Source organism: Symphodus melops (genome assembly GCF_947650265.1).
Source record: "Symphodus melops genome assembly, chromosome: 15".
NCBI lineage: Eukaryota > Metazoa > Chordata > Actinopteri > Labriformes > Labridae > Symphodus > Symphodus melops.
In genome coordinates, this window is record NC_136705.1 from 23,878,271 (window position 1) to 23,897,655 (window position 19,385).

The 19,385-nt window shown below is 45.9% G+C and overlaps 1 protein-coding gene across 1 annotated transcript; it reads right to left on the reverse strand.

Annotated features, from left to right (window-relative positions):
- Positions 1-192: 192 nt before the first annotated feature.
- ppp1r21 (protein phosphatase 1, regulatory subunit 21) lies at positions 193-13,100 on the reverse strand. Its single transcript, XM_079363131.1, has 22 exons — positions 12,591-13,100; positions 11,447-11,515; positions 11,070-11,216; positions 10,845-10,946; positions 10,583-10,747; positions 10,442-10,500; positions 9,688-9,782; positions 9,446-9,498; positions 9,133-9,282; positions 8,942-9,043; positions 8,765-8,853; positions 8,540-8,676; positions 8,052-8,144; positions 7,476-7,603; positions 6,782-6,931; positions 6,022-6,114; positions 4,758-5,027; positions 4,443-4,478; positions 4,214-4,330; positions 3,479-3,577; positions 3,262-3,390; positions 193-1,582 (listed from the first exon to the last, which is right to left on the reverse strand). Exons 1-22 carry the CDS (start codon positions 12,648-12,650, stop codon positions 1,553-1,555), a joined length of 2,373 nt encoding a protein of 790 aa, XP_079219257.1. The 5' UTR covers positions 12,651-13,100; the 3' UTR covers positions 193-1,552.
- Positions 13,101-19,385: the final 6,285 nt, after the last annotated feature.

A 19,385-nucleotide genomic window follows, 5' to 3' on the forward strand; every position in this document is an offset into this window, starting at 1 on the left:
AGGTGTGGCCTTGGTCCCCGGTGGCTTGGGGTGTGTTACAAGCTGTTTTTAATTTTTTTTTTTTTTAAATTACAGGCAATTTAATGTCCCGGTTCTCTCCAGCTCCCAGAGAAGGCAGCACGAGAAGTGAGGTCACCAGGCATTAAAGGATCAGTGTGAAGCAGGTGACTGTGAACACAAATGAGGACCAAGCCTTTATGTTCTGATTTTATTCACATCTTAAAATGTGCTTTCCAACAGGTTACACTGTGAGCATACGAGGGGCAAATCCTTGTGTTCAAAGGTTCGCTGGCAGGTTGGAACTGGCAAACAAAAGACGTTTGGAAATGAACTGCTGCAAACCTCTGCTGGGCTTTTTTCCTCTTTCATTCTCCACTCGTGTCACGACAAGCCGAAGAGGTTTGGTCTTCACTGTAAACTTCACCTGCACTCCGCCGCCGCCTCTCGTGAATCAGCTCGATGAACGAGACACACAAATGAAACCTCGCTGGATGTATGGTTAAAAAAAAAAAAAACCCTGCAGAAATTAAACTCCCAAATGTGTGGAAAATAAAAAGATTTCATCTCTGAATAAATGTCTTTTTGTATATATTTACATTTTTGTCTTTAGGGATGATACAGTACAATTATATCATGATTTGAAATGAGCGTATATTCACATTAACCCTTTTAGTCCATACATAATACAACACAAAGTGCACGTCCAGACTGACTTTGGTGATAAAAACAACTAGTTTGAGTAACTTCACGGGGACAGACGTCTGACGAGCTTCGACACGTCTACACTGCCCTTTTTTTTTTTTTTTTTTTTTAAACTCACAGTAAACATGTATTCAGCGCTTCAAGGCAGACATTTTTTCTTCTCCTTTCTCCACTCCCAGAGGAATGAATTCAAGTGTCTTTGTTGGTTGTTCATTAAGGTTTTAAAGCCCTTCTTCTCAGAAGCTCAGGATATATGCGTGTGTTGTTTTCTCTAAGGGGGAATTAGAGGCCCCTGGGAACCTCTCGCACAATAATCTCTAATTTAATTTTAAAAAAGCTAAGTGTAAAACAAAACTCACATGGTGTGTATCAGTTAAACAATGAGGAGCACTCTGCACACACGAACATCGACGCCCCCTGCTGTGACAGAGCAGACGTACGCTTGAACGCCGTCATGATCTGTCACACGAGCGACTCGCAGGAAAACACTGATGAACGGGGTCTTCGAGTCTCCGCGTCAGGCAGCGTCATCGTCTCCACAGCGTTCTTCCTTCGCTCCCTTTTGTCCCCCAGTTTTTGGTGAAACTCTCTGCGTGGGCCAAAAGGTCGCCCAGAATCTTCGGACAGGTTTTTTTTAAGAGCAAATCGTGTCGTGTTAAAAAGTGGTGCTGTGAGGGGGGGAGGGGGGGGGGGATTAAAGACGCAGTCACACGTGTTCATCTGTCTCCACCGTTGGACAGAGAGGACGAGTCTCAGGCTGCCGTCGCCGTCCTGTGCTTGAAGACGCTGGGATTGTTTGCTGGAGGCTCCGCAGACCGGATCTGTGTGTGCAGAGAGTGAAGGGCGGCTCTTAGCGGCCTTTGTTCTTCTTTGAATTTCCCTGAAAGAAACAGAAAACGTACGATATCACACCTGCACAGATCACACCGAGTCAGAGGAACATTTCAACCTGGAATACTTTCATGCACCCTTTGTACCTTTTATGGTTTTTTTTTATTATTATTCTTTATATTTGACATTTTTAAAATTGTATTTCATAACTTAGTCATTTCTTCTTCTAGTCTATTTCATTTTATTATTGTTTTATTTATTTGGTATTTTTGCACCAACACAACCAGATGAATTCCTTGTTAATGTAATGGGGCAATAAAAAAAGATTCTGATTCAAACGAGTCCCAAACAAACGACAACAGACCTCGATCCAACTCGAGTTACATGGATTCAGCGTTCAGCAGTAAAACACGACTGACCAAACGATCCTCGAAGCAACAACAAAACACAAAACAGCGTTCGTCTCTGCAGGGAGACGATCTCACGCTCATTTTTTAAAAAGTCAACACCATGTTGCGTTCAAGGACACTAAGTTGCTGACATTCATTTTTTTCCGCTCAGATGTTAAAACATGCTGAGGCCGGTGTCTGGCCTTTCCAGAGGAAATCACCACCTTCTCCTCTCCAACATGTTCGGTCGTGTCCCCTTCCCAGCATGCAGCCTGTGTGCGAGCCGACGTGCAGGAACACGCACGCTCAGTTTCTGCGGGACTCCAAACTAACGACTTCTTCAGATGGCTCCAGCAGCAGGTGCTTTTCCCATCAGCAGCGCCGACCTCCCAGACCAGCTCCCGAACTTTACAGCGTCTCACGTCACAGCCGGAACCTGGAGAGAGACTTCACGCTCTCTAAAAGCAGCTTTCAGAGACGAGACAGCTGCATTCAAACCCGACACCTCGCCAACCTTTCATGAAGGGAAAGGTTTATGAAGGCGAGCTGGAAGAAGAGAAGCAGAGTTCATTGAAGGGTCGGGATCAGCCTTCATAGAAAACTGCACTTTCTCCCCTGCTGCGGGTTTGAAAACATGCCAAAGCTGTATTGATGAAAGTGTCAGGATGATCAGCGATCTATTCAAAGCTGAAACATTCTCATCCATCCCAACATTTCATCAACGATCCACATTTCACTTAAACTCATCCAATAGCGCCTGTGCTTGACTTTTTCTCCACTTCAGGTCCAGAGCGACAACGATTTCATCTCCTGCTTCTTCACAGCCACAAACAACAAACTCCGCACCGACAGAACCAACGTCAGGCTGAGAGACGCAGCGAGCGGCTTCAGGGACCAAGTCTGAAGCCGGAGATCCAAAAAGGTGCAAAACGGTGAACAGAAAGTCAGCCTGCGCAGCTCCACCTCCTCCGGATATCCCTCCCCTCTCTTTTAATCAGCACACAGAGGAGCGGCAGGAAGTTTATTTTTCATAAATAAATAAAAATGAATCTGTTTTATTTCGGATGAATCTTGAAGGTGAGCGCTCCGAGTCCAGGAGAAACTCCTGACTACAGAGCGGCAGGTGTGTGCACCAAGATACATTAGATCAGATTCACTCAGGCTTTGATATCAACCAACAAATCGATGACACTACTGAGACGCCATCCAGTTTATGGTCAACATGCCACACTGTTGTTTTTTGTTTTTACTTTCTGTCCCAGCTCTCATTTCTACAATATTCTGTTTTTGGAAAAGTGAAATAAAAAAAATAAAAAAGAGAGAAATCTCCGGCGTGTACCTTGCTGCCCATTTTCAGCGTGTCGATTTCCTCTCTCTGTTTGCTCAGCGTCTCGTTCATGCTGCACAGGTGGTCGCTCATCATGCTGAGCTGGTCCTCGTAGCTCCTCTTCGTCGTCGCCAGCTCGTCCTGTACGACAGAAAACGGCAGGATGAAAAAACGCCGCGTGTGTGCTGAGAGGCGTGCGCGGACAGAGCCAGCTCTCGGGGTCGTTTACCTGCAGGCGTGTGATGTTCTGATTCGCCAGTTTGACCTCCTCGCTCAGAGTCTCCCGTGACTTCTCTGCGATGGCTAATCTCTTGGCCAAAGCTCGACACTAGAAAGGAAGAGGAGAGCGTAAACAGCTGCTGCCCCCTGGAAGGCTCTCTGCACAAGCGTCAATAAACGGAGAAACTTCTCGGAGTAACGGCTGTATTTGTGGAGGCACCAAAGATAAACGCAGAGTTCACAGAAGTGACACTTTAATAACCCAGACGTGGACTCAACATCAGGTGCATCCCCGTCGCAACCAGGAAAAACAAGGATGAGTGACACGTCAGTTCGTCACACCACGACTGGAATCTAACGTTCAGATCAAGCCTCGCCGTGATGCCACGAATAAAAGGAGTCAGCTTCTCTGGGAAGAGCGAGACGCTCGCAAATAATGAGACTGAGGAAACTATGGTTTATGGGGTTTTTTTTGAAAGGAGGGAAGAGTTGAAACAGAAACGAGGTTAACTTGTGGTTCGGTTTCTGCTCTCTTTGTTCTCAGACAAATTAAACAGGAGCAGACAAAAATAGTCGAGGAATGATTAAAGGAAGGATCCCAGAGGAGAGCGAGGTGAGAGACTTTTTCCTGCACTGAAACATCGCCGAGAGGAAGCTGTAAGAGCTTTAATAACTCTTCCTTCGGGGGGGGGGGGCGATCAGACGCAGCCAGTTATGGAGGTAAACACTGAAGTGAGGGCTTCACCTCAGAGTGGAAGTGCACCGCTTTGCTGTCTGAAATCTGGAGCTGCGTGGTCAGCTCTCCCACTCTCGCCATGTAGTGAGTCTTTATCAGCTGCTCCCTGGACTCCTCGTCTCCCGCCTGCAGCACAGACACAACATCCAGCAGATAAGAGTCTCCTCCGAGGAGCTCCTTTAAAATACACGCCATTCAACGTTTAACATGAGAAGGAGGCACGTGCTTGAAAACTCACATCTTCGATGGAGGGTGTCGTGCACAGCATGCCCACCTGGTGACAGCAAACGAGACAAAATCAGAAGTTAAAAGATCGGATGTTGTGAAATCTTCGACACTGCGAGGACAAACGAAATCACGGAAGAGAGGAAATGATTTAAAACCATTCTTCTCTCACTCAGCTGCCTCAGCTCATTTGAAGTCTGAGTTTTATTCGGTAAAAACTTGCTCAGCGTGGGAGAGACGAGAGAAGCTAACACCGCCTCTGTTGAAGCAAATCCGACACGAGTGCCACAGGCAGAGTTTCCTGTGCGAGATAAATCACGGCGTGTACCAGGCTGGTGCAGAGCGTGGTCTCTTTCCCTGCAGCTTTCTGCTCCGCCTCTTCCTCCTCGTGGCTCTGCGCGAGCACGCCGGCTGCTACTGCTGCTGCTGCAGCCGACCGTGAGTCTGGACTTCCCCCCAGAGCCGACGCCAGTTGCGCTTCCAGGTCGGCGATGCGCTGGTTCTCCTTTTCCAACCGCACCTTCCCCAGCTGGGCCTCCAGGAGCCAGTGCTCCTTCTCCTGCTCCAGACGAGCGATCTTCTCCTGGCTCTGCTGCACCTGAGAGAGGAGAGGAGAGGACGGTGAGTGTGAGGGAAGAGCGCTCAGTCATGGCTGGAAGAGGTGAGAGGAAGTTAAACTACAGTGAAAAACATGGCGGCTCTGAGAAGACGACGCAGAGACAGATCGTCTTTGTGTTCACACGAGTGCTTGAATAAAACACTGAGTGCAGAAGTGAAACGTTTTAAGGAGTTTCATACAGATAAATGAAAACAAGAAAAGGACACACAGTGAACTTGCAGCGTATGTGCTCACACTGTCAGAGCTGCTCCCTCACACCCCGTCCCTCAGGAGCTGCTGGAATGAGAAGCAGCACGTCTTGATTTCTATGAGGAAGCTTTTGAATGTTTCCCTGAGGCCGTAAAGCTAAAATCAACAGGTGGAACTATCTCCTCTAATATCTATGTCATGGTGTCACACCCAGCGTTTCTGTCTGCAGCAGAAAGACGCTGCCTGGATGAAAAGGGCTTTTTTTTTTTTTACAAGCCCGCCGCCGTTTTTGAGCGTCGGACGCTCCGAGCACTCGAGTTAAAAATCGTTTAACTTTTTCAGAGAGGCGCTGATGACGTCACTGTCCTCGTATTTTAGCCTCCTATGGATCGTGTCTTGTCTTCCATGATTGAGAAATAAACAAAAATAAAAAAGCCTGCTGGACGCTTTTAAAGATATTTTTTATAAAAAGCTGCCATGAAACCGAGCGTGCACGAGGTCGGCTGCGTTGTTTCGCAATTTAAAAATCAAGAAATCCCCCCATTTTCGGTGTATTTTACAGTGGAGTTGTTCCCTGTTGCCACGGTAACGGTGTATGATTTCCAGTAGAATTTCATGGCAGCACTAGTCTGACTTCGGGGAACCGAGCGTAGCCGACACACTGACTCAAACATGCTTCAACTTTTCCCCGTGACGTCGCGTCTGTCTCCGGCCAGATGTGAGCTCGTTATGAAAAAAAAAAAAAAAAAAAGGGTTGATAGACGGCGTGGAGTGGGCGTGGTACCTGCTGGGTGAGACCTTCTCTGCTCTCGGTGGAGCTGGTCAGTATCCGACGGTTTGACAGAGCTTCTCTGTAAGGAACGGACTGAGGCCTGGGCTGAAAGGACAAACACAGGACAGAGACGGACGGTCACTTCTTCATCCAAAAACAAACATGAGACACGTATACAGTAACAGGCTAAAGGTTTCCTTCTGTTTCCTCTCATCCTTCGTTCTGCAGATACATCACTGGTCCCCGACCTGGGGGGGGTCAAAGACCTCGGTGCCGTCTGCTCCGAGGTCGTCTTCTTTTTGTGAAGGCTCTGACACACCACAGACGGGACGAGCACACGTTCTTTCATCCGGTAAAACAACAACGGACACTTTTCTGTGCGAGACTTTCCTCAACGCTGATGAAGCCTCCTCGCTGACTTTTCTGTTTCCTTCTGTGATACGAGAAGACCATTTCCACTCCGCTGTGGCGCACCATGTTTTTAAAGAGAAACAAGCAAACGGACGGCCGACCGGCAGTGACAGAGACGCACCGCTCGACGCCGACCGTCTCCTCGGTGTGTCAGGGTCTTACACACGAGAGAGCCTTTGGTTAAAATAAGAAAAGACAAAACTCCTGCAACTTGTTCAACGCTTTCGTTCAAAAGACCACATTTCAATAAGACGCTACAGTCGCTCTGTTTGTACCCTCGAGGACAAAAAGTCTGGCGCTCTTACGTGAAAAGTAAAAAGAGTAAAGTGCATTTTTAAAACAGAGGAAAGCGTGCACTCACTTTTTTCAGCGCCTGCATGTAGGCTGCTGCCTTCTTTTTGTTGGCCAGCATGCTCTCGGCCTGCAGCGGGTTGAGTGCGAGCGTGCTGCCTCTGGGACTGTAGCCTGGTGACGTGAAGAAGTCCAAGTTGTTGCTGAAGAAAGTGGCAATCTGCAAGAAGACGGTGACAACATGTCTCACTGACTTCAGAACAAACAGATCATCGGCACCTCTTAAAAAAGCTTCAATGAAGCCGTCTTGTTTTTTTGTTTTTTTTACAGCACTGAGCGTCGAGGATGACAAATGTCTTTGGCGCTGCAGAGATGATCACTCCGGCTCTGCACGCCGTGTGCCAGCGTGTTATTCCAAATGCAAGCCCATCGGACTGTGCCTCCCGTCGGCAGACACATCTCAGCCGACGCTTCGCTTGACTCACAGAGAGTCAAATCATTTCTCCCTCTCCCTCCGAGCGGGGAGCAGCTGGGAACATTTGGATTTGGACGGTCTCTTTGAACATTTAAGCACTGCCCACCTGAGCCCTGCCGCTCTGTGATGTCACATTAGAGGATATTACCAGTTACGAGGGGAAAATCATCGCTACTCACAATTAGGTTTTTGTTAGCGTCCCAATCTCAAAATAAAAAAGCATGCTTTTTCTTAGTTGACGCTATAGGAAGAGTAAAAGTAGCTGCGGCCTGCCCCCTGTTGGTCGTACCTTTCCGGTGCTGCTGTTCAGAGAGCCCAGAGATCCCAGCAGGCACTCTGTGGTGGTGCAGAGTTTCTGAGTGACGGTGGGCAGATCCTGCTCCAGACTGGCTTTCTGGTTGTAGTGCTTCGACATCTCTGAACACAAACAGAAGAACAGGAGTGGCGTTGAGATTTCAGACGGCCTCAGAGCGTGCAGAGCGTCCCTCACTGATTGGTGTGGAAATGATGCGTGACATATTGTTGTTGTGTAAAACTGCAGGTCTTTAACGTGCACATCTGACCACAATGAGTGTCGACAGCAGAACCAAGACAAACGGACAAAGGTAATCATGAAGTCATTTCCACTCGGCTGAATGTGCCAGCTGTAGCTCAGTGACTCGGTCTCTGCCAGCGAGCTCTCAATTACACTCCCATTTGGCGCTGCAGTGTGACGGATGCTACCCTGAAGCCTCTGGATATTTACCCTTCATAAACTGGGCTGGTGGGGATTGTTGTAAAGACAGAGAGAGTCCATGAAAGGCACCGGCAGCTCATTGGCTACGTGAGCGGAATGCGCGATGAACGGCTCAGCGGCCGTGCTCACCTTTAATGGCGTCGTGTAGACTGTGCAGGCAGGCGGCCAGCTGGGTGAAGACAGCCGAGGTGCTGCTCTGAGGCAGAGCGTCCTGTCGAACACCTGAGACACACATTTGTAAAAACAAGCATGTCGCGTCACTTCACAGCATCCCTCTTTGTTTTCTTTCGACTTTCAGAAACTGTGCAGGAAGAAGAGCATTTTAAGATCCAGCAGGTCCTGCCATGCGAGGATGCTTCAGGGTTACAAATTATCTTTTATGACGAAGATGATGACCTCACTATGTTGCAGAGCAATACTCAAGTTTCCACCATGTGTGATTTTTGAGCTCACGCTCTGCCATGCTTCTGCAACGCCAAAAAAAAAAAAAGATAAATCTGTTTGATACTTTAAAAAGTGCTCGCATGTTTCTGCAGAAAAAAAATGACATGGTATTACAACACATAAACGGATAAATGTGTGTGTGTGTGTGTGTGTTTGTGTATGTGTGAACCTACTAGGTAAGGCCAAAAGGTTGACGTAGCTCTGCAGCTTCTCGAACACGGACGTGACTCTCTTCATGTCGCTCTGCAGCTCCCTGTTCTTGGCAGCGAGGGCGGCCGTGCTGAGAGGTGCTTCACACTCTTCTTCCAGACTGAAAAGGAGGAGACAAGATAACCATCAGCACATCCACTCCGCTTCCTCTTATCTCGCCGGCACACACAGGCACGCACAGCGCCGACCTTTTCAGCTGGTAGGGGAGAATCTTCTGCAGGAAGTGGGTGTATGTGGAGAAGTTGTCGGCGAAGCTCTTCAGCTTGACCACCGTCTCCTTCAGTTCAAGAGGAGAGAAACAGGAAGAGGTTTATATGACGACGTCTGACACAACGCTCCTGTTGGGAGGGAGGGGAGAGACTGACCAGGACTGTGACCGTGTCCTCTGTGATGCTTTGGTGTAACTGCAGGAAGCTGTCCTCCAGGGGGCGCACATAGGCTGCGTTTTCATGGAGATACTGAGAAAACTACATGAACAGAAAACAAATCACAACACGTGTAAAAACGGCCGAAGTTCAGCTGAGTGTACGTGTGAGGCGATTCACGGGTGACTTACCCTCTGGTTCAGAGGGGAGATGGGCTCAATCGACGAGTCCAGAGGGTAAATGTGAACTCTCTGCTCCGTGTAGGAGTGGAAGTTCAACAGAGCAGCTACCAGGTCCTGAATGAAGCTCAGAGCCTGACCGGCCACGTCCCGAGCTTTGAGCTACGACCACAAGAAAACAAACAAAAACAACTCTGTCGACGTTTGAAAGAAAACTGTGAACTCAAACTGAGTTCAGAAAAGAATCAGAAGTCAGAAAGGTTTCCACTGCTGCTGCAGACATGTAATCCTTGTTATAATCCAGTTTATTCTACGTGGAGCTCACCTGGTGCCTCCGGTTGTGTGGCGGCACGTTGAGGCTGTTGTAGTCGCTGAATTCTGCAGAGTGAGAGAGAGAGAGAGACTCTAGAAACAGGTATTTAAAGCCTCAGCCTGCTTGAGTGTAATCTCACAGTTAGAGGTGCTGTTACAGTGTTTACTGCGAGGCTGAATGATGTTCCTGCGTCAGTGACAAACACACCACGCCTCCTCTGAAGCGGGTCGTGTGGTTGGCTGCCTGATACTCACTGGTGTCATTGAAGGGCACTTTCTCCTGGATCACGCTGCTGCTCTGCTTCACCTGCCGGTTCAGATCCGACTGGCACCGCCTCAGCTGCTGCTGGCTGCAGAGAGAGAGAATCACAATCATCACAATCAGTCTTTACACACACGAGACGGCGTGTCCACCTGGTGTTTTCTTCAGGGTATAAAAAGCACCGACTGTGCACTCAGGAGTGTTTGCATGAAGCGTTTGTTCGCGGATAAGAAAAGCGCTTCACTTCCGTCCGGTCTCCATGACAAGCATGTGATGTACAGCGGCCGCCGTATGACCAACACTGCACCGTTACTTTTTACATGCATGCTTTATATTTAAGGTCATTTTACGTTTGGAAAATTTTAATAATTTCTGTAAATATGAGCCCCTTCCAGATTTCATTTTTTAAGGGTCCTTGTTGCGTCTGGGTTCAACATCTGGAGGAGCGAACAGCTGGGTAACTTCTCGCTCACGCATGCCCAGTTAGACGACCTGTCAGCTGTGATGGATATTCTGCTTCATCAGTCTCCGGTGAGTGACCGTTGCATTGTAACACGGTGCAGCTTTCAAACAACCACATTTACAGATTCTTCTGGAATCTGCAGTCTGAGAACATCAGGAACATCTCGACACCGACAGGCTCTCAGGTTGTTAGCTTGTGGCCTTGACACACCTTGTCACCATGAATTAGATGTAATCATTGTAGTGTCGATGATGTAATCATCGGGGAACGAAAGGAGCATTTACCACTCTTCAGTTCGCATCCTGCACTCCTTGGCTTCCCTCTCCAGAGTCTGTGCCTTCACCTATCAAAAAGAAATAAACACATTAATGTGGCAGTTCATTAACGTGCTTCACCCTTCTCCTCCGCTTGCTTCGTGTCCTCACCTCCAAACGTGCTTTGTCGCTCTGCAGCCGCTCGATTGTTTCCATGTACTTAGCGGTGAGTCCGTCCACCACGGCCTGATGCTGCTCAGAGTTTCTCTCCAGCTCCTCGAGCCGCGTCTTCAGCTCGGCCTCCTGCCTCTTGTGCTGCTCGTCCGCTTCGTAAAACTGGCGTGAAAACAGAGCAGAAAGCAGAGGCGGGACGTGACCCTCTGGTGAACCCGTGTGGATGCAGGACGGTGAATGCAACACGGCATCATCTCACCTGGATGTGAAGACGCTCGTTCTCTTCGATCTTCTTCTGCAGGTCCTCGTTGAACACGCTCTGAGTCTGCAGGCCGTGCTGGGACGGAGAGTCTGCTTTACTCTGAAGGAGGTCGACAGACATCATGAGTTAACATCCCTGAGACAGCTCCTTCCTAAAACCTGTTCTCTCTCTCTCTGCACAGCGGTGTAGCCCCCTCGCTCGCCCGGTCCCCCTCGTGCTCACCTTCCCCTTTCTGCCCTTGGATTCACTGGCAGCCAGCTCCTCCTGCAGCAGCTCCACCCTCTTGGCCAGCTGTTGGTTCCTGAAGCTGAGACTGTCCATCTCCTGCTCCTGCTTCCTCAGGCTCTGGTCCCGCTGCTTCAGCTGATCCTGAAGAGGACGACACAGAAACGCTCAACCACCATGAAGACTCTTCGTCTAAGTCAGCCTGATAATCACGGTGCTGCCGTGGTTGAGGATAAACAGAATAAAAAAGGACGTGATTCTTAGTTTCCTCTCTTATTGTGCGGCCTCCGGAGATTTTTCTCCTTATAACGTGGAGTTTACATTTTGGAAGCGAGTCGGTAAAAAAAGCTTCTCTGGTTAATGTGTCACTTCACCTTTAGTGAGGCCGAGTTGGCTTGTTCATCCACGACTCCCTTCTTCAGCACCTGGTTCTGAGCCCGGAGCTGCCAAAGAAAGAACACGGGAACATGTTGAGACGGAGGGAATGAAAGCTAAATGAAATATAACCTGATATCAGGATTAAGTTGAAGAGAAGCTTAAAGAAAAGGCAGGAATACTAAATGAACACTCTTCATGGATGTGTTGTGTAATTGCTGTCATGAAGACTCAGCAAAATATTTCTAAACTGCCCGGGCGTGTGTGTGTGTGTGTGTGTGTGTGTGTGTGTGTGTGTGTGTGTGTGTGTGTGTGTGTGTGTGTGTGTGTGTGTGTGTGTGTGTGTGTGCATGTGTGTGAGAGACAGCTGCACAGTCAGCACTTCCTGAGCGGGGGGGACACGGTGCTGCTGGGCTAACTGGGAGACTGAAGCGTTGAACAGGAAGCTGAATGTTACGCCCCGCGCGGTCAGCTGACACCGAAACAAAGGGCGCACACAGCCGGTGAGAGAAAACACACCGAGCAGGCTTTACTGTCGCTCCTTATCAAACACGACTTTGACCTCCTACACATTTAAAACATACAAGCAGCAAACGGCCCGTTAGCTTCCTCTTCTTTTGGTCAGTCTGGGTGATTCTTCAGTCCTGGAGGTTTTAGTTTGGTGTGATGTCATTTAACACTTTAAAAGGTCACCATGATCGTGAAGAGTCCTGGAGCACATCTTTGTTTTTTTTTGTACTTTCTTCCATCATGCACGTCTTTGATGATGTCTGTAGATGATCTGTGATGTTACGTCTGCGTCCAATCAAATCACTCTGTGTCCTGATCTTCTCATTTAATTCATTGTTGTTTCTCTCACCATCATCTCTTAAACATTTCTACTTTCTCCTCTTCATCACCAGTCTGCCTCTCTTAACAGCTGTGTGTGCATGTGTGTATGTGTATGTGTGTGTTCCTGCTGTTTGTTGTGATCCTGTTGAAAGGACTGTGAGAGTCAAACCATGTCCTGATGTTAAAGGTTAAAACTGATCCAATAAAACATTTGTGACACGCTGTCAGGACACACACACACACACACACACACACACAGACATCATGATTATAAGATGAATGGAGAGTATGTGTGTGTGTGTGTGTGTGTACCTTGGAGTACTCCTGGGCCAGCTTGCTGTATTTGGTCTGCAGGTCTGGGACGTGAGCCATGGTGCCGGACTCGACGAGAGGCTTAGCTTAGCTTAGCTTAGTTTAGTTTAGCTCACTGTGACAACCAAACTACTCTGCTGCTGTTCGTCCCGTTACTTAGTTACCATTATGACAGTTAACCGGTAACGAGCCCCGCGTGAAGACCTGCTTCGTGGTCACGTGATAAACAATAAATCAGAAAAGCCGGATGTGTTTTTGTTTTTTTAATCTGACATGACAGTTAGCTAGCTGAGAAGCTAACAAGCTAATCCTGTAGCAAAACAACAACAACAACCGTCGCCGCTGGTGCAGGTCACGTGATTATAACCGGTGCTAAGCTAAGCTAGGCTACAGCCACTGACAGTCCATCCTTTAATGTGAAGAAACAGAGAATCTCATCTTCGGACCCGCAGGATTCCTTTCCACTCATGATGCCTTCAAATACCGTCGGAATATCAGACTCTTCTTCTTTTTGTTTTTTAGGGCGCTTGGCAAAACAACGAATTGGTGCATTTCCGCCACCTAGCGGTAAGGAGTGTGAAAAATATCTAATATCTGCTATAATAAATAATAAAAATATATAAATATATATAATATATATATATAAAGTTTAGATGCATCTTTAGGTGTATTGCTGTCCTCCAAAGATTCAACATTCAGGACTTTTATTTGTCACATCAAGATGTGCAGTGAAATGTAAAGAGTGTTCCTCAGGGCTATGCAATAACAATAAACACTCAATAAGTAATACACATATATACAGTAAAATAGAATGAAAAAAATAAATAGAAATGAGTTATTTGAATGTAAGAAAATATAGAAAAATGTAAACGGGAAAACAAATTCTTGACTACAATTCTTTGACATAGAAATGAATATTTGTTTTTACAATCCAGTGGTGCTTCTCATATTTACCACTCGAAGGGTGTAACCTGCTGTTCATTAAATGCAATTTTAAAAAAAAACTTTATTAATCCCTCTTGGTGTAATTGGTTGTGGTCATTGATGCCCTTTAGCTGTTGTGTTCTGTCACAGATGATTTAATTTAATTCATGATCAAACTGTTGTTGTTGTTTTTTTTGTCATTTTATTTTGTATTATTATTTTTTAAATTGTATTCATTTTAATTAATTTATTTATTCATTTTATTATTTTAATGTTTTATATTTTATTAATTTTAATGATTTTTTTTACTATTTTTATATTTTATTTGTTCTTATTTATTTCTTTTTGTATTTTATTATTTTAATTTTTATATTTTATTTATTCCTCCCCGAGGAGACCAGGCTCACAGAATCAGTCTCTCCTTTAAATCCCTCTTTAAAAATCACTTTTACAGACTCACTTTTCTGTGCAGCAGGGAAACTATCCGAGGAACACTTGAACGCATCATGAGCTCCGACAAAAGACACCAGCAGACAGAGGTCAGAGGTCAGAAAGCAGAAAAGTGCAAACTGGTTTAAAGAGGGCGCCCTCTAGCGTTTCACTTACCACCTCTTCTTCTTTTAAAGTTTAATGGATGTTTGAATACTTTTCTACGCGCATTGGCGCCACCTTGTGGAGATAGATAGATAGATAGATAGATAGATAGATAGATAGATAGATAGATAGATAGATAGATAGATAGATAGATAGATAGATAGATAGATAGATAGATAGATAGATAGATAGATAGATAGATAGATAGATAGATAGATAGATAGATAGATAGATAGATAGATAGATTTACACCAGAAATATTTAACTGTGTACAAAATGAGGATATGAAGAAATGAGATTACAGATCAACACATTTGAAAATGTTTTTGAAGGTGGTTTAACGAGACACCTCTTGGCCGGTATTCGATGATTATTCGATCAGATGTTGAAGCTCATCTTTATTTTTTGATTCACTGACTTGTTCATGCAGAGAGCTGCCTCTGATGTGCTGCGACACCAGGTTAGTAAAATGGACTGGGCCATCTCATTTGAAGTTTAATTATACACACAGGTTTTATAAAATACTGTTTATGTTTGTGCTGGAAAAAGATGAAGGAAGAGAAAGACAAAGGCAGAAAGGCATCATTTTAATATTACATCCTCTCCTTTCTTTCTTTTTTAAAATGCTGTTTATGTTTAAGTACAGAAATGTTTCCTTTAAATTATGAACTGCTGGGTGCCATTGTGCTTTGGATGCATGAAGAAAAACAAGGTCAGACATCAGGAGCGGGCTGCAGCCCTATGAAGGATAGTCTCCTTTAAAACTCACATGACCTCGTTTGGGACAACAAGTGAAACGGCACGTTGCTAACGCAGCCATCACTGCTCAAATCCTGCACGATTATTTCACCTAATCCATCATAATCTCCTCTTCTCTTTCACCACATACAGTAGATATCTCTGGAGAGTTTTCTTTTTGTTTTTTAAAATCTGAAATGTGTGAAAACATCCAGGAGAGGGAGTTTGTGCTGGAATAAAGACGTCTCCTCTGCTGCTGTTTTCTCCTGATCTTAAATGCACACAGGGAGAGCACAAACTCGCTTACACACACGCACTCACAGCCAGTGGCTCCAGCATTGTCTGGTTGCCTGGCAACTGTCGGCGTGGCGTGGTTGCTAGGGCCGTGTGGGAGGGGAGGGGGGGGGGGTGATGCTGCTCTGATTTCCAGCTGAATTGAAGCAGTCAGTAGGGAGAACTCCCCCCCCCCCCTCCCTCTTCCAGTCGACACACAGGACTCTATTGAACAATAGAGCCGTGCCAGCGGCCCGAGGCTAGTCAGACAAGCCCTTGTTCAGGGTCACACTGTGTTCATCCCACAGTCCTCCATGACTAATTAACTTACAGCCCAGAGTGTCGTTAGGACATCTGATGATGCATCCATCACTGGTGCAGCCCAGGAATCTACATTAATGTGAGGTGTGGAGCTGGCTGGCTGCCATGTTGGTGCATTCAACAAACTCGAAGAACAAGAGAAAAAAAAAAAGAAGAAGGAAGAGGGAGTTTCTGTTTGTTTTCGACTGTTGGGCTGAGAAAAGAAAGGCAACGTAAACTAGTGATTTCTGCAGAAATCTCTCAGACGAGCAAATCAAAGCGGCTGCCGTCGGGTTAAAGCTCCTGTGAGGAGTTTTGAGCCGATTATGAAACAGACTAAAATGAATTTGGATGACTTTTCATGACCTTTAAAAGCAAACGAAACCATCGCTGAAAAGGTTGAATGTTTCTCTGAAGGGCCACACTCTGCACAAATCACCTTTTTTTTTTTTCTTCTTTTTTTAAAGGTTTATTTTTGGGGGCTTTTTCTGCCTTCATGCGCTCGTACAGCTGACAGAGACAGAAAGAAGGGATTGACATGCAGGAAAGGAGCTGCAGGTCGGACCCCGAACCTGGGCCCCGTCGGCGTGGAGGGCCACAGCCTCCGGATATGTTGAGGAAGCTTTTCTAATGTAAAACAATGCTTTCTTTAGTTGTTGACGTCAGATCGACTCTGAAGCTGCTCAGACTGGAATAAAAACCAAAGAAAAGATGCTCACAGGGTTTAACAAGAACAGGTTTTTATTAATATTTTGTAATACCATATATAATGCAATTGCATATCTTTGGCGAAAATAAATCTTATAAACATTTTATCAACAGAGGTTAGCATACAAAAACCAAAGAAGGTGTGTCGGCCCGGCAGACGTGGCAGACGACTGACACAAACTGATACTGGGTTGGCAGCTTCGTCAACAAAATGATCATCATACCCAACAAAAAGGAACTGCAACAGAAGTTTGAGACTCACATAACCAATAATCAAGAACAACCGATGAGCAATTAAGCGGATGGGGTCGCCGACTCCACTTCGAGAACAACATTACATTTTGTTTTTGCAAGTGCTACAGAAAGAGCGAGCGAGAGTCTCTCCATAATCCCTCTGCAGTCGTCCTGAAACGATACCTGGAAGCATGAGTTATGATGGCAGTATTTCTTTCTTTACATTTCTAATCTGTGATGAGAGCTTCAGTTTGTGACGACATAAACATGAGACAAATGTAAAAAATAAAGAGGATTCAATCGTCTTTAAATAACCTCCGCAGCAGGCGGGGAGGGAGCTTGCTTCAGATTTCTACCCCGGCTGTGGGTCAAATTTGGCAACGACAGATTTCAGGATCAGTGTTAAGAAAGAGTCCTCTATCAGGACGAACACAAAGCAAAACAAAACACCAACAAAACCTGGCAGTCATGGTTAAAGTGAAAATAAAAACACCCGCTCGAAAAATTAAAACATTGGCAAAACACTTCATCACTATGAAATAGTGAAAGGAACAAAAAAAAAGGCGTATTGCTGTCAAATAAAAACAAGGAAAAGAAACACATTTAAAAGAGTTCACAGGAGGAGGAAAATCAATGTGCCTAGTCCGTTTCAAACGACCAGTGTTTGATAGAGTATGCATTCAATAATCCCATAAATTAAAGTCATAAATAAGATGATGATTAACGAACAATTATTTGTTCTGGGTTTTTTTTGTTTTTTCACAGCTAAACAAGACCAGTGTTTGCAAAGTCAAACTGCAGCTTATTCTCTCAGCTGAGAGCAGTTCCCTCTCGAAAGCCACAAAAACAAACCAACAAAAAAACAAAATAAAAACAAGAGATTGGTTAAGTCACTGCTCTGACCCTCTCCCGTTTCCTGCTCGGATGAATCAAGAGAAGTAGGCCATCGTTACTCTCAATCATGAAACGACATGGTGGCAGCGGGGGGGATGAAGAGAGCACGGCCCCCTCGCAGTCTGACATGAGTGGCACGAGGAAACATTTGGCACCCATCATGCATTGCTATACTAACATTATCAGTGACACGATGTGGTCAAGTACTGTGGGAAAAAACATGTTTGTGTGTGTGCTTCCATGCTACCTTTGTGTTGTGCACTGCGAGTGTGCAGACGTGTTTAAAAAAAAAAAAAAAAAAAAATCAAACAAACTGACTGTGGCCTTTTACACAACTTCCCGTCAGAGAGCTGCACGCAATCAACCGACGATGATGAACACGCCGTTTCACAGCCTGAGAAGAGAGCGCGCACTTCCTTGTTTTGTTCTAAGAGGAAGGGGGCATGAGGGGAAACTCTAGAAGCCTGCGAGCATGAACTGAGGGCACAGCACGGGCGCAGCAGAGGTCGTCGACCTCTCACCTGTTGAGCCCGATTTAAACGCCTGTGAGGCCACGCGGCGTTCGTCCCACTACATGACGCTGCATCGCTCCGCAGCCCGATTTCTGTTCAAGACATATCGGCAGCTTTCAGTTCCCCCTCACACTTGTTTGTGTATGTGCAGGAAACCATGGCAACTGTATATTGTTTTGGTGCTGGCACGTTTTGAGCAGCTGTGGGTTTTTTTACTGGTTTCTAAAGTTCTTTTGCAGAATTTAGAAAACCAGAAAGTTTGCCGGTGGTCCAATCAGGGCTCGCCGTTTCCTTTTTGTGGAGGTGCACGAGGAGCGACCTGCATGTGAAGAACTGACAGCTCCATCCCTCCACTCACATGAAGCCAAAACATTTAGAGCTCCCCCTACTGACAGGCTGCAGTATAGGTCATGAAACTCCGCCTCCTCCATGTTAACAGATGGGACAAAGGTCAAACTAAATCTTTCTCAAACCCAGTTTGGGTTTACAAATGATCAAACTGGTTTTGATTCAATGATCTATTCCGGAGACGTTTATTTACGATGAGTTATCCGATGCTATAAAAAAGTATAAAACGCGATGACTGACAGCTCTGTCGTTGACTCCTGCGGCGCCGTGTCTGACGAGAGGAAATGTAACGAACGCAAACAGGAAGTCTTTGATCTTTCATTAACTGTCAGCGTCGTTTTGGCTTCATTTCTGTTCAGCGGGGGGGGGGGGGGGGGGGCCCTCATCGTCCGTTCTTCTTCCCGTCTGCGACTTGACTGTCCCCTTTCACGCCCAAGCACGCACGCTGCTTCTCCAGGTGTGAATGAACTCGAGCCGTGTTGTGATTTTCTACACTACATGGTTAAAAAAAAAAATAAAAAAAAACACACAATGTGTAAAGGAGCGTGAAGCTGTGGTCATTTCCTGACTCTCTATGATACAGAGAGCCGTCTTTAAACCAATCAGGTTCATCCGAGAAGCCGGACGACTTTTGCCCACATGCACTATGATACACACGCTAAAATAAAATAAAAGCAATGGGAGGAGAACCTATGAGCACACGGTGAACATCTGGAAACAGGTGGCAGATGTTCACTTTGCATAGGTTGACAACAAACATGTGACCGTGTGTCCTGCGTCTGCACAGACGTCATCAAAAACACACCGATGGACGATGAAAAAAAATACAAAAAAACGTTCATTCTGATGGCCGCGCGTCACTCAGCCGAGTCGTTCGGCTAACTCTGCAACTAAATTTGGCAGTGGCAGAAGAATACTATTTCAACGTCTTGCTGATCCTGAAATAGAGCCCGAGCTCGTCTCGTACTGCTCCATTCCTTCTCGTCATCGTAAAGTTGAGCTTTCATACTCGACTCTGGGAGGAAGAAGAAAAAAAAACGCCACCGGGAACTCAAGTGGATAAAGTTAAGGTTGTGGATTAATTATTGCATCTCTCATTAAAAAGAGGATTCATAGAGCGAGAATTCCTTTCTGAAAAACAGTGGCTTTTTTTTTTTTTTTTTGTCTTTAGCACTAAAAGGAGAAACCGATAACACCAGGAGGTTAGATTTCATCTGTTACAAACATGCACTCATTCGCTTCATAAATAGATTCACTTGGAAGAGGACAC

Bases quoted from the DNA above. Each gene is read 5' to 3' on its own strand.
- ppp1r21 (XM_079363131.1), bottom strand. From the start codon at position 12,650: ATGGCTCACGTCCCAGACCTGCAGACCAAATACAGCAAGCTGGCCCAG. The intron at 10,501-10,582 runs GTGAGGACACGA...TCTTTTTGATAG, and splicing joins GCGACAAAGCACGTTTGGAG to GTGAAGGCACAGACTCTGGA. The intron at 6,115-6,781 runs GTGAGTGCACGC...TTGTCCTTTCAG, and splicing joins ACATGCAGGCGCTGAAAAAA to CCCAGGCCTCAGTCCGTTCC.